We start from the raw sequence: 14,584 nt of genomic DNA, 5'->3' as shown, positions 1-14,584 counted from the left end.
CTCATGTGTGCTTCTGTGTCCTCCTGTGGCCCCCAATGTGTCTTCATTTGCCCCTCATGTCGCCTCTGTGCCCCCCATATGTCCTCCTGTGGCCCCCAATGTGTCATCATTTGCCCCTCATGTCGTCTCTGTGCCCCCATATGTCCTCCTGTGGCCCCCAATGTGTCCTCCTGTGGCCCCCCATGTGTCCTCCTGTGGCCCCCCATGTGTCCTCCTGTGGCCCCCCATGTGTCCTCCTGTGGCCCCCCATGTGTCCTCACTTGCCCCTCATGTCGCCTCTGTCCCCCCATGTGTCCTCCTGTGCCGGCTCGAGTTTCCTCCGGTGTCCGGCTCGAGTTTCCTGATCCCCCCGTCCCCGAGTGTCAATAGCGGCAACTTACCTTTAACATGCTCCCGCGCCCCTTGTGGATCCCCAGATCCACAAGGGGGAGGGAGCGCATGCTAGCGGGGGGCAGCGCAATTATCCGGGATCGGCGCGGGAGCATGTTAAAGGTAAATTGCCGCTATTGACACTCGGGGACGGGGGATCAGGAAACTCGAGCGGGCGGGCGGGAGGGAGGGAGGAAGGAAGGCAGGCACTGAAAGGCAGGGAATCCCCGACATGGCGGCGGGTCAGCGGTTCTGTATCGGCGGGCGTTCGTAAGTCGTGGATTCCCTGCCTTTGCCATATAAGACGCAGGGACTTTTTCTCCCTATTTTTGGGGGAGAAAAAGTGTGTCTTATACGGCGAAAAATACGGTAAATGCATAGTGAGGTAAAACATGAGGTATTTCAGTGATAAGCATGCAGCAAATAAGTAATAGTCTTTAATTGTCTTCCATAAGTTAGGATAGTCTTTGGAAGATTTTTTTTTTTTTTTTTTTTGAGGAGGGAAGGTATATTTGATTATGTAGCAACCTATGAAATGTAAATTTATAGGCATCCATTATAAAAAAAAAAAAAAGCACTTTTAACCAGAGGATGGGGGGGGGGGGGGAAATCGGTGTTTGCTGCAGTTTTACTTAATTTTTTTCAAAATAGAGGCTGTGGGTTGGAGCATTTTTACTTTTTTTCCAACCAGAGGTTGGGGAATGGCAATGTTGAGGGAGGGGTGCGGCAGACGAAGGATTGTACAGGGTTTGGAGCATTTTTTCTTTTTTTAAAACAAAATGGAAGCTGGGGGTGGGGGGGGGGATTCGTTTGTCAGATCACTTTTACTTATTTCAGCAAAATATGGGGGTCCTGAACACAGAACAAGCTGAAAAGGATTCATGTTCTGTGACAGATATCACAATTCTGTCACAGCACTACATTTATCATGTGGTAGAGGTAGGTCTAATTATGTGAGATAAAAGACATGCAAAGACGCCCCTTATTTCTCTTCAGAATTCAAGTGTGAGGTATTTCACTTCTAAATACCACACATTTTTAGTCGAACATTACCACAAGAATTACCTCATGGAATTACATGAGGTAAAACTTTACTTAAACTACCAGAATTCAAAAGTTGATTTCCCTCATGAGGTAAACCCAATTCCATGAGGTAATTATTTACTAAATGCTACCAGAATTGAGCCCATTGGCCTCAATTCTGGTAGCTATGTGAGGTAAATATTTTTTTTGTAGGTAAAATACCTCATGAGGTATTTGTAACGATCGGTGTAACAGAGAGGGTCTGATTACCGGTGAACTGCAGTATCACCGAGAATACAGAATATACCCGATTATTGGTGATCTGCAGTATCACCGATAATCAGATATATATTCTAACCTCTGGACACCTGAGGAATAAGAGTGTTTTGGTGTAACAGTAATACTTTGAGTATTGCACCTTAGGAGAAGGTACAGAAGCAGTAAGGAGTACTGCACGGGAGTAAGTTCCTTCCGTATGCCTAGACTCTCCCGGGGGAGGAGCTAGGCTGAGGATAGGAAGGACAGAACGTGAGTGACACCAGAGAGAGGATGTCACTAACAGGTCTGGGAACTGCCTCTAACAGTAAGGCCAGTTCTCAAGGTCGGGCAATCCAGGTCGTTTACACACAGACAGATACGGTACAGATTCAGGAGACAGATACGGAATCTAATAAACAGGCAGGGTTTGGCAACAGAGTATCAGAATAGCGGGGTACAGAATCGAGAGGCAAATACAGAGTCCAGGAACGAGCAGAGTTTGGCAACAGGTTATCAGAGATAGCAAGGTACAGAATCAGAGTTCAGCAGGATAGTCAGGCAGGCAGAAGGTCATAACAAATAATACAGTACAATATTCCTAACGCTAAGGTGTGAGGTCCGTGATCGTCAACACCTTTGGAAACTATGCTAGAACACAGATTCAGACAAGGCCTGAGTGCTACCACGTAGTGATCGCAACGACAGACAACCAGAGAATGACCAGCACCCAGTATATATACACCTATGCTCTCCAGCACCTCCCTCAAGTGCTGGACCAATGAAGGTTGCTGTGATTGTCAGCTGACCGGCCAGGTCAGCTGACCTTTCTCTGACTGCCATAAAGGTTCTGCCTCTCCACGCGCACGCGCGTCATTCTGAACCTAGGTGGACTATCAGTCCCAGCCACACCAGTACTGCTTTGCAATGTCTCCGCTGACCCGTGCGCGGGGTTGGTCGCACCGCTATCTGCACCGGCGGCTGCCTCCCCGCGCTGGGTCAAAGTGTCAAGAACAGAGCCATGCGTGCTAACCGCCGCGTCAGACGTGGCGGTTTTTCTGCGTTCCGCCATGCTCTCCATGGAAACAGCCGCCTCATGCTGAGTGGAGGCGGCTGATTTTCCGCGTTTCCTTACAGTATTTACCTGTTTGTATAGCAATTCTGAAAGATTTTTCTCCATTTACGTACATGAGGAAAAACATGCAGTAAAACATGAAGTAAATGCATAGTGAGGTAAAACATGAGGTATTTCAGTGGTAAGCATGCAGTAAATCAATAATAGTAGCCTTTGTCTTCCATAAGTTAGGATTTGGATTTGTCTTCCATAAGTTTGGAAGATTTTTTTTTTTTTTTGAGGAAGGTGTATTTGATTATGTAGCAACCTATGAAAAGTATAATTATAGACATCCCTTATTTTAAAAAGTAAATAAATAAATAAAAAAAAAAATTAGTAAATATTTGGAGTTTTATTTCCACGATTCTTTTCTATTACACAATCTGAATAGGAACGACACTAAAACAGCAATAGGGACTCCACTAAAAACTGCAAAATGCATGCAAATTGACTTTACCTCCAGGTACAGGCAGGTCTTAAACTGATCGGTAAATTATGTGCTAACATGCCCCCTAATTTCCATGAGAATAGCCATTTTTGGTAAATTACCTCATGAATTACCTCATAATTTACCTCATGAGGTAAAACATGACTAAAACCTACCAGAATTGCTAAATGTCATTACCTCATGAGGTAAATTACCTCACATGAGGTAATTTGTTTGATAACCCTACCAGAATTGAGGCCAATATGTCATCGAGGAGGAGGTAAAGTAGTAAACTTCATACATTGGTACAACTGGGACATTTTTTAAATAGGTGGAGGATTTATTTTCTAATAGTTAATATTTGTTGACAAAAGCATCACACTCATCATTAATGTGTGAAAAGTTGGTATTTAATTTCTGCACAAAGGGAAAACCATTTACATATTCCTTAATTCTTTATTTAACTGTTATCAGGGTAGGTGACTGCTAACTTTGATATTTAATGCAAGATTACAACCCGGTTAAAAGTGCTACACACAAGTGTGGTGTGTCTGTACCTGCAAGCTTTTAAGCCAAGATGCTGATTTCCCTTGAAGGCACAAAGCTTGAGCCAGAAATGCTTCCACGTCTGTCAGACTTAGACTATCCACCTGATGATAAAGAAATACATAGTTGTAAGCCGTAGTAAAGGGGAAAAAAAACAAATTAGAAATGTTTGGTTTGCAGATGGATCCCAGACAGGCGTTTTGCACATTCATTACATTCTTAGTTAAAGGGGAAAGTGCTTTAGATTCATCAGTTTGTCTACAACAACACAAATAAAGAGGTCAAAACTTACAAAAAGCCAGCAATATCTTCAGGTTGCCTGATATAGAGAAAAAAAGGACTGTATTCTATAAATAATGCATAAAAAGTTTGTAAAATATGGTGGTGTGATTTTGGGTGATCGCAATCGTCTCCAAGTAGCTAGATGAAAGAGTCCAGGAACCCAATGGTGCAGTATCATTTGTAAGAATTTGATATGTACAGTGTAAGTATTATACTCACAAGTATGGGTTGCAATAATCTGCAACCACCATTCAGGCTTACAGGAAAAATAACCATCCCAGCTAGGTACTCCAGGTCCGCTTCTTTTTAGTCACACTCCCTTCGATTTATTGAAAACATGTTAGAGTAGAGAGGCACTCACTTCCGTGGAATACTGCTTTGAAAAGCGCTATTGTATTGACCTGAAGCAGGAATAAAAAGTATACTTACTGTATATTCTGGCGTATAAGACTACTTTTTAACTCTTGAAAATCTTCTGAAAAGTCAGGCTTCGTCGTATACGCCAGGTGTCATTGATGCCGCATATGTGCATTCAACCCATGCGGTTTGAAAGTGCTAAGTAGATAAATTCACCGGGTTTCTAATTGTGAAAAAGCCTTAATAGTATTTCCTCTTCTCCAATGCGGTTTAACCCTATCAACAACAAAACACCTGATTCCATCTGGTACCCCCACCATGCACAGATGAAAAATGTTCTGGAACACTATGAGATTTATTCTCAGGATGTGTAATGTTGTAAATGTGTTCAGAAAAACTTGTTTTGCTGTTCTGCCCGTGTGACCCACTTATTGCAGACCACACGGGCAGACGAGCACATACACAACTCCCACTGTACTGCAAGTAAGAAACTGGTAGATCTTGAACACCCTTCCATTTGTAGAGGAAGTGAAGTTAGTAACCTTGGTCCCACCATATTCGCATAGCTTACATAATTTTACATTTTTACATGGAAGAAAACCAAAATTAGCTTACCTGGTAATGCTGTTTTTAATAACCCTCCAGGACAGGTGCTACATATGAGATGAGATATGGGCTCCGCCCTCAACAGGAAACACAAAGAACTAGCTCTCTATAAGTTCCACCCCTCAGTATCCACCTGCCAGTACGTTCCAATTAACTGTCCTGATACCGATTCTTCTTTCAAACAATTTAACAAAAAACTTGCATGTACATAAACATCCGTATAAACACACAGAAATATATGCTTCAGTCAATATTATACATAAATATATATATCAAAATGGGTGGGTCACCTGTCCTGGACGGTTATTAAAAACAGCATTACCAGGTAAGCTAATTTTGGTTTTTTCAAATAACCCTCCAGGACAGGTGCTACATATGAGATGATATGCAATAAATACCAACCTCAGGGAGGGACAACAGCCTGAAGAACTTTTCTTCCAAATGCCTGTTCTTCTGCTGATAAGCCCAGTTGGTAATGCCTAATGAAGGTGTTCACGGATTTCCAAGTTGCTGTCTTGCAGATATCCGCCGCTGTTGCTCCAGCTCTATAAGCCCATGAAGTTGCCACTGACCCTGTTGAGTGAGCGGTTACCTCTCTAGGACTTTGAACTCCTTTCGATTTGTAACTGACAAACAAAAAAACTAATAACTAGAGGTTCTAATGCTAACCTCTCATCCGAGTATAGTGATAAGGCTGCCACTTGGATCTTTAGGGTACTCAATGCTAGATTTTTGTCAACGTATTCTTGCAAAAATCCTAACACTGTAGCAAGCTTATTGGATCGGAGTCCTGTCTTTCTCTTCCATTGACAAAAAGTTTTCCAATAGTTTTGATATATTGCTCTAGTGACTTTCTTTCTACTTTTAATTATATTCTATTAACCCTCTATCTTTTAAGATCTTCCTTTCAGAAACCAAGCTGTCAATCGAAGATTCGGAATCTGAGTCCATTTGTCTTTTCTTTTTGAGAAGGTATAGTCTGTCTGTTAATGGCATTGGTCTGTCCACCAGCATCAACTTAATCATTGGATACCAGATTATTTTCAGCCAATCTAGTTCAATTAATATTAGATACATTGTTATCGATTTCAGCTTCTGTAATACTATTGGTAACAGTGGTATTGGAGGAAATGCATAAGATATTTGATAATCCCACATTTGAGCCAAGGCATCTACTCCCGAAGCGCCTCTTGGGTCTAGAGAGAAAAACTGGCGGCACTGAGTATTCTCCAGATTGGCGAATAAATCGATCTGTGGTTGTCCCTACTTTTTCGCTAACAACTTGAACACTTCAGGACTTAGCATTAGATTGATAGTCTCTTCCCGCTGAACAGATCCACCATGTTGCTTAAAGGAATACTATCGATGTATGCATTTATTTTTAAATGCTGTATGTTGTAGCACACATTAGGACAAGTACTAGGAGCAATTTGATTCCTCACACAGCTGTTCCTCTCAGCTGTAAAATCCTCCGTCAGTTTTGGCCGTCAGTGTTTGATACAAATGTATCTATATGCTGAGGGCTCCCAGAGGGCTAAGCCCATGTCTGCACAGGGGAGTTGCTATCAACTCCTCAGTTTATAGTTTAATTATCACCTTGCTGAAAGAATCTTGTTGATATGGTGGTAAGGGGTTAAAGATTCTAGCAATGTGTGTTTATTATCTTTGCTTCTCTTGACTGATAAAGATACTAATAATGCTAATTGTAAACAGTGGTCTGCCCCTCTCAGCAGCTTGTAAAGTGGATGCAGCCTGGAGTGAATCACCACAAGCAGGCAGCCAGACTGAGTGTAAACACAGACTATTGTTTATAGCTAGTTATATTCCAGCAATATTCCAGCTCATTTAGTTACCTGTTACCACCTCAGATCAGCCTATTTCTCCTCATGTCTCCTGCATGCTGTGAGTGACACAGTGAAATATATTTGTGAGCTGTGTGACAGAGTAACCAAGCAGCTCAGGGTGACCCAAACTACTATGAGCTGTGTGAGAAATGAATTTTTAAGCAGGGATAGCAAGAGAGAGACCTGGGTGAATAAATAAAGTGCCCCTAGCACTAGTGGTAATGTGTACACTAATATACAGTATTAAAAAAAAAAGTCGTTTCAATCGATAGTACTCCTTTAATGAACCCTTTAGGTGAACCGCTGAGATCGATTGAAGATTGTTCTCCGCCCAATCTAGCAGCTGCAGTATCAAATCAAGAAGTTGTGATGACCTGGTACACCTTTGTTTGTTTACATACATCACTACTGTTATATTGTCTGACCTGATCTTGAACATGCTGGTCTTTTAACCTGTATTTTGCATGGTCTAGGGCTCTCTTCATTCCCAGATGCTCTCCGAAATTTGAAGATTAATCTGCTTTGACCAAGTTCCTTGTAGATATATCCCATCTATGTGGGTTCTCCCAAGAATACTTGCGTCTGTTAACACTTTTGTCATCTGAAACTACCATAGTCGTCCCCGAGTGACATTGTCTGCTATTATACACCAACTGAGTGATTGTTTCAACCGTGTTGGAATAGACACCATGCGGTTTAAAGCTGCATGACTTACTTTCCAACTGCGCAGGAGCCGTTGTAATATTCTCACGTTTCAATCAAGGATGGTTGTAGTCAGCCAACTTCGCTACGCTGGAACTACACATGGTTTTACTCAATTACACTTCAACAAACTACGGCTGCGAATATCAAATATTCGTTTTGTATGCATCACGTAGACTATGCATTAAAAATACGCAATTACGCGTAGTGTGAAGCATAGTGTGTGCGGATGCTTGTGCTTATATGCAGAAAATTTTACGCATTCATTTCTCTATAACTGCTTATACCGGGACCTCTTCAATGCCTACATTCCCCTTTCCCCTGCGTAAATTTGTAAGCATACAATCACACGCTGAAAATTAGACGCAAGAAACGCATTCGTAGTTCACTACGCAATACACACATTCACTACGCATAGTGGGCGTAAGCTACGTGTAGCAGTACTTCACTATGCGTAAATTCATAAGCGTTGTTTTGAAAAACTTTACCTATGAACTACCATGCGTAGATGCAAACTATGATGCGTAAATTCGTACTGGCGTAGTTTCTGCTCATCCCAGGTTTCAATGCCCAATACACTGCCGGTGCTGTGGATGTCAAAAATCCTATTAGACTCATCACTTGTTTGACTGTTACTATTGATCTTTGCTGGAAATTTTCCACTAAGGCATGAATTTTGCCTAACTTGTCTTGTGGAAGAAATAATTTCTAAGCTATGGAAATTAATTCTGAACCCCAAGAACTGAATAACCTGTGTCGGAATCAAATTTGATTTTTGTCGGTTTCCTAACCAACCTGCTCGTACCAACTGCTGGATGACGAGATCTCTGATGTTTCAACTTCACAATACTGTCTGTCACTACTAAAAGGTCATCTAAGTATGGCATTATCATAACACCTTTTTAATGAAGGGTTCCCACAATTTCTGCCATTACTTTTGTGAAGATTCTGGGTGCTGACGTGACTCCGAATGGGAGCAGTAGCAGACCATGCTTTCTTAAGAGAAATTTCAACTTATTTTCTGGTTTTTAAGGCCGCTTTAGACCTTGAATGATAACTCATTCACCTTCCAACCTGACTAAATGCAGCATCAAGTTTAGAACATGAATCCCCAGGCTTAGCGTCTTCCTCAGAAAATGGATAACGCCTTTTCAAACCCTGAGGCTACTTTCACAGTGGGATGTTGCGTTTTGATGCAACGTTACAATCGCAACGCAAACTTACACCGCAGCACCCCAAAAGGTTGCAACGCAAGTTAATGCCTCGTTATCGTCCCATACAGTAGAACATACAGGCAATGAAAACTATGCTTCCAAGTAATTACTGAGCATGTGCAAACCGTCCAACGCAGCCAATAATGTGTATAACGCACAGCGTGCAGCACTATCTAACAATGCTACAAGTTACACATAAACGCAACGTGTGCACTGTGAATGTCCCACAGACTTAGTATTGCTGTGCGTTAGTCTGCGTTGAATCATTTTATAACATGTGATTTTACTGTCGCACTGCGAAAGAGGCCCTAGATACAAATATTCTTTTATCCGGCTCTTTACATTGAGCTGTGACTAAGTTTTAATAGAGGAATATGAACTGGGAAACATAACTGCTAATGCTCACATGGTTCCATTCCTGTGTATATCATGTATCATTGCAGATGATAATTTTTTTTTTTTTTTTTTTTTTTTTTTGTAGTGGAATATCCAAAGTTGAATGAATTGCCTTCAATGATTCTTCAGTTTCTTCCAGCAGCAAACTTAAACTTTGAGGACTTTACAGTCCCCTCTGCTTCACTCTGCACAGATAAATCCTCAAAAGATTTGGAATCCGGATTAACAACTTCCTGCTGACTATCATCTTCCTCTTCAGAAGAAAGTGTTATTCTAGGAGATTTCCTTATTGCTTTCTTAGGTTTTGTAGATTGAATTTAAGCAGTCTGAAGCGGCTGTGAAACTGAAGTAGAAGGAAGGCTTTCTTTAAAAGCTTTAAATGTTTCCACCATTTCTTGCCTAATGGATAACAAACTCTTTGCAAGATGCTGTAGTATCTTTATTATTTGCACTTGATATGCATTTTTAACAAGATACTTTAGACCAGTCTAATGCTGGGAATACACGGTTCGTTTTTGCCTTCGTTTAAACCTTCGATTCGTTCGGTAAACGAATCGAGTGTTGAAAACGTATGTGAAAATAGTCATAATCTCATTATAGTTTCGATTAATAGACCCCAAAAACGAACGACTAGTGATCGAACATGTTTGATATTATCTCTCTTTATCCATCTAATCGAGCCATTGGTAGGCTTGATGGCTGTTCAGATCGATTATACATTCGTTTTTGCTAGTCCGTCCCTGTAAAAAGGGATTTTCGTTTCGTTTCTTTGCAGCCTTCGATCATTGGAAAAACGAAACCATCAGAATCGGAAAAAAAAACTAAACCGTGGGTGGTGATATTAACCGTATGACTGATTATTTCGGGATCGAAAAGGACAAAAGGCACAATCGAAACGAAGGTTTAAACGAAGGCAAAAACGAACCGTGTATTCCCAGCATAAGGCCTTTTGCACACTGCATGCATTTGCAGTGTGCAGGGAGCCCAAGGCTTCTTTCCCCCCAGGATGTTGTGTTTTAGGGCATGCTATAAGTTGCATAACGTGCCCCCAACGCAACGCCCGGTGGTGCTGGAGGAGGATGCTACCAAGAACTGCGTTATGCAGCTGTTGGTGCGCCTTTTTCGCGATGTGCGATGCGGAGACCATGTGACCCGCATCACTTGGTCCCGCCAGCCAAACGCCACACAGAGCGGCCGCTCCAGGAAGTAAACACTGCACGTCACAGTGCAGTGAATATTAATTAGCCGTGTGGCTGGCCGCGGAGGAGGAGGGGAGACCTCCCCTTCCAACATAACTGCGCATGTGCAAACAGTCTAACGCGGCTTACCTGTTTATAACACACAGCATGCAACACTTTGTTCCAAAGATGGCAATTGCTGGACCTATCAGAGCTATCAGTAGGCTCAAAAGCATCCTGAAAAACATGCAATTGATGATTTAATCAATTAAGTCTGTTAACCAGCATACATAAATATTTAACATGCCATGAGATAGCTATTTGGTATAATCAGTAAACCCCAGACTTAGCTCTACTCATAAAGCTAGGCATATATAAAGTATAACAGTGAAACTTAATCTAATTTCAAGTAAAATGAAATGATAAAAATAAATTATGCTGCCCATTCAAATGCAAGATGCATACGACAAATTAAATGCGCACAGAACACATTTCCTGGGATAATTAATCAATCAATTGATTTTGTCCACCTGCGTGCACAAACCTCATGATGAAGTTATCTGCAGCAAAGTTATATAATTCAGCAGTTTAAGTAAAGACATGAGAACATGCTTAAGATAAACACCCACAACCCAAACAATTTGGGTAAGTAAACATAGTGCTGAATACATGGGCAATAGTAGACAAAAGACTTTCTACAACCATCAGCGCTGTAAGAAACTAAAAAAATCTTCCCTTGCGCCAGGTTTAGGCATAGACCTCAGAATCAGACGGGCAACCATCCTCCGATGTCCGCCGCCACTTACTTGGTCTGCCGTCCTCTGTCTCGTGTCCATCTCCACCAAACACCAACCGCGGTGTGGGGAATGGACCTCTCGGCGTTCTGACAGCTGCGCGTACCGGATACGATGTCCCCATAAGGTCGGAAGTGTTGTGCTCACAGCGCTATTGCCCTTGCCTCCGCTCTGGACACGCTGAGAATCACACTACCGCCAAAGGAAGTCACCTTTCCGCCTCCGCAAAGTGAAAGCTTCCCTCCGACGCGCGATCGGTCTCCACCATGCTGCCTCAAACCCCGTCTCTCCTTACATAGCTGACCTCCAGCATGATTCAGAGATCCACTACCGTGGAAAAACAAGGTAAACCCCCAGTAATCCTTCCAGGACAGGGCTACCTATAAAAGTTCCATGGCCTCAGCACTGCCTGGCTGCTGACCATATCTAGCTGTAGAGAGCTAGAGGCTTCCCGGGACAGGAAACACAAAGAACTGGCAGGTGGATACTGAGGGGTGGAACTTATAGAGAGCTAGTTCTTTGTGTTTCCTGTTGAGGGCGGAGCCCATATCTCATTTCATATGTAGCACCTGTCCTGGAGGGTTATTTGAAAAAACCTTTTCAAGATGGAACCATATGGATCTATTTACTCGTACACAATTAGTCACTAATTTATTACTTATGTTCGAAGGTCTCCTATATAGAATGCGAGATTTCCTGGGAAGATGTGGACCTATGTTTGAGTCTTTTTGCAGAATACCCCATTTTTTTAAATAATATGCTTCACTGTATGGTGACTCCTAGCAAAAGTGGTAATGAACAAAAAAATCGTCCCTTACCTTATGTGAATTTGTTGCTTTGAACTTCTTGGCCAATCTTGAACCTCTCCCCTCTTAAAATCCCCTCTCCCTCCCTTTACAAATCATATCTTTATCATAACCTTTCTCTATAAAACAGTCTTGTATAATTACAGATTGTTCGTAAAATCCTAATGTCACTATGACACCAAGTACCCATCTACTAGCTATCCTATAGAGATGGATTCTGTTTCCAATTTTAAAACAAAGGCCCAGCCTAGGAAGAATAATGTAGATATACTGTATTTTAAAACAGTGGTTCCCCTTAAAGTGTACTCAAGGTGAAATGTGACATGATGAGATAGTTAAATGCCAAACATACCAATAACTAGGCTTTGTTCCTTTTCTTCTTTTTCTGCCTATAACCATTCAGGTATGCAAGTGAAAATTTCTCTCCAGTCGGGGCCTAGTTGGACTAAAATGTAACCGTCACTAATAAGGAATTCCAAGGCATAAAACTTTTGCCTGGAAGAGAACAGATTCTCAGTGCAGGGGATAGATAAATTTAGCCCTGGGAAACAGACTGTGTGAAAAACTATATCATTGAACCTATTTTTGTAGCTTTTAAAAAGAAGATACAATTGTGGTAAAAAAAAATAGGAGTAAAAGGATAGATACAATAGTTTAACTTATTTTCATCTCAAGTTTCCTCTAATGTGAAAACAAACTTATTGCTGCTGCACACAAAGCAGAAGCAGGTAATAGAACACCTATGGAGTGGGGCTTAGTCCAGGGGTGGGGCTTCATTTGGGGCAGGGATTAATCCGGGGCCATGGCGCCCCCTGGACCAATGGCTCTCCAGGCAATGGACTGGAATGCCTTTGCCTAAAAACAGCCCTGCCTGCATGTATATCTGTTAGGAATCTAGCTCTATGCGGTTGTACCTGCTGGTAGCACTAGGTGCTTGGACTGTGGTGTTATCTGCGTTCACCGGCAGGTTGCATTTTGCAGCACTTCACGGACATCATCTTACCTGCAGTTTCCCAGTTTACCTGCTGGTGGCTCTCTGTATCTGGATAGCTGTACTTTCACTAATCACCAGCAGGTGGCCCTCATGTAAATCATCCTGGACAATTATACATTACGTCACTAGTTTTGATTTTTATTTAAGTACTCCACCTACCTCAGTACCTTGCCAGAACCTCAGGCCAGCTTGGCTGTCCAGTTGCTGTGTTCTGTGTTCCAGGCTCTGATAAGCGCCATCTTGATCTGACCTCCTGGCTCTTGTTCCCTGCTTGTTCTGACTCTGATTCATTCTCTCTCCCTCTCCCTTTCTCCCTCTCTTCCTCTCTCGCGCTCTCTCTATCTATCTATATACATACACACAGTGGGATGCAAAAATTTGGGCACTCTTGTTAATCATCATGATTTTCCTGTATAAATCATTGGTTGATACGATAAAAAATGTCAGTTAAATATATCATGTAGGAGACACACACAGTGATATTTGAGAAGTGAAATGATGTTCATTGGATTTACAGAAAGTGTGCAATAATTGTTTAAACAAAAATAGGCAGGTGCATAAATTTGGGCACCGCAAAAATAAACGAAAACAATATTTAGTAGATCGTCCTTTTGCAGAAATTACCGCCTCTAAACGCTTCCTGCAGGTTCTAGTGAGAGTCTGGATTCTGGTTGAAGGTATTTTGGACCATTCCTCTTTACAAAACATCTCTATTTCATTTTATTGATTCCAAAACCTTTAGAACTAATTATTGTAACTTAAATTGGCTTGGTAAGCTCAGTGACCCCTGACCTACATACACAGGTGAATCCATTTATTAGAAAGAGTATTTAAGGGGGTCAATTTTAAGTTTCCCTCCTCTCTTAATTTTCTGTGAAGAGTAGCAACATGAGGGTCTCCTAACAACTCTCAAATGACCTGAAGACAAAGATTGTTCACCATCATGGTTTAGGGGAAGAATACAGAAAGCTGTCTCAGAGATTTCAGCTGTCTGTTTCCACAGTTAGGAATCTATTGAGGAAATGGAAGACCTCAGGCTCTGTTCAAATTAAGGCTCAAAGTGGCAGACCAAGAAAAATCTCGGCTAAACAGAAGCAACAAATGGTGAGAACAGTCAGAGTCAACCCACAGACCAGCACCAAAGACCTATAACATCGTCGTGCTGCAGATGGAGTCACTGTGCATCATTCAACCATTCAGCGTACTTTACATAAGGAGATGCTGTATGCGAGAGTGATGCAGAGGAAGCCTTTTCTTCGCCCACGGCACAATCCAAGCCACTTGAGATATGCTAAAGCACATTTGGACAACCCAGCTTAATTTTGGAATATGGTGCTGTGGACTGATGAAACGAAAAATAGAGTTATTTGGGTATAAAAAGGGGCGTTATGCATGGAGGAAAAAAGAACACAGCATTCCAAGAAAAACACCTGCTACCTACAGTAAAATATGGTGGTAGTTCCATCATACTGTGGGGCTGTGTGGCCAGTGCAAGGACTGGGAATTTTGTTAAAGTTGAGGATGCATGGATTTCATATAAAGAACTGGTAAGTGTGAGAAAACTATCTCAGTATTGCCCCCTCAATGTGGCTGAAGAGAAAAACAATGTGGGAAATATTAAAAGTGCAAAGTGCTAATCATAGTGATAAGGTGCATAAATACATTCAGGAAAAACAA

The 14,584-nt window shown here is 41.8% G+C and overlaps 1 protein-coding gene across 11 annotated transcripts in view; it reads right to left on the bottom strand.

Moving 5' to 3' along the window:
• FAM120B (family with sequence similarity 120 member B) overlaps nucleotides 1–14,584 on the bottom strand; it is a 748,069-nt gene that overhangs the window by 423,228 nt on the left and 310,257 nt on the right. For all 11 annotated transcript variants that reach the window (XR_011019402.1, XM_068231927.1, XM_068231926.1 and 8 more), the window contains one exon: nucleotides 3,746–3,838. Coding sequence is in view for 10 of the 11 variants with exons in the window: in XM_068231927.1 (XP_068088028.1) it covers nucleotides 3,746–3,838 (93 nt within the window). In the remaining variant the exon portion in view is untranslated. The remainder of the gene's footprint in view (nucleotides 1–3,745; nucleotides 3,839–14,584) is intronic.

The sequence above is a fragment of the Hyperolius riggenbachi genome, chromosome 4 (assembly GCF_040937935.1).
Source record: "Hyperolius riggenbachi isolate aHypRig1 chromosome 4, aHypRig1.pri, whole genome shotgun sequence".
NCBI lineage: Eukaryota > Metazoa > Chordata > Amphibia > Anura > Hyperoliidae > Hyperolius > Hyperolius riggenbachi.
Note: the sequence above shows the minus strand (reverse complement) of the source record. Positions and strands in the feature narration are given on the sequence as shown.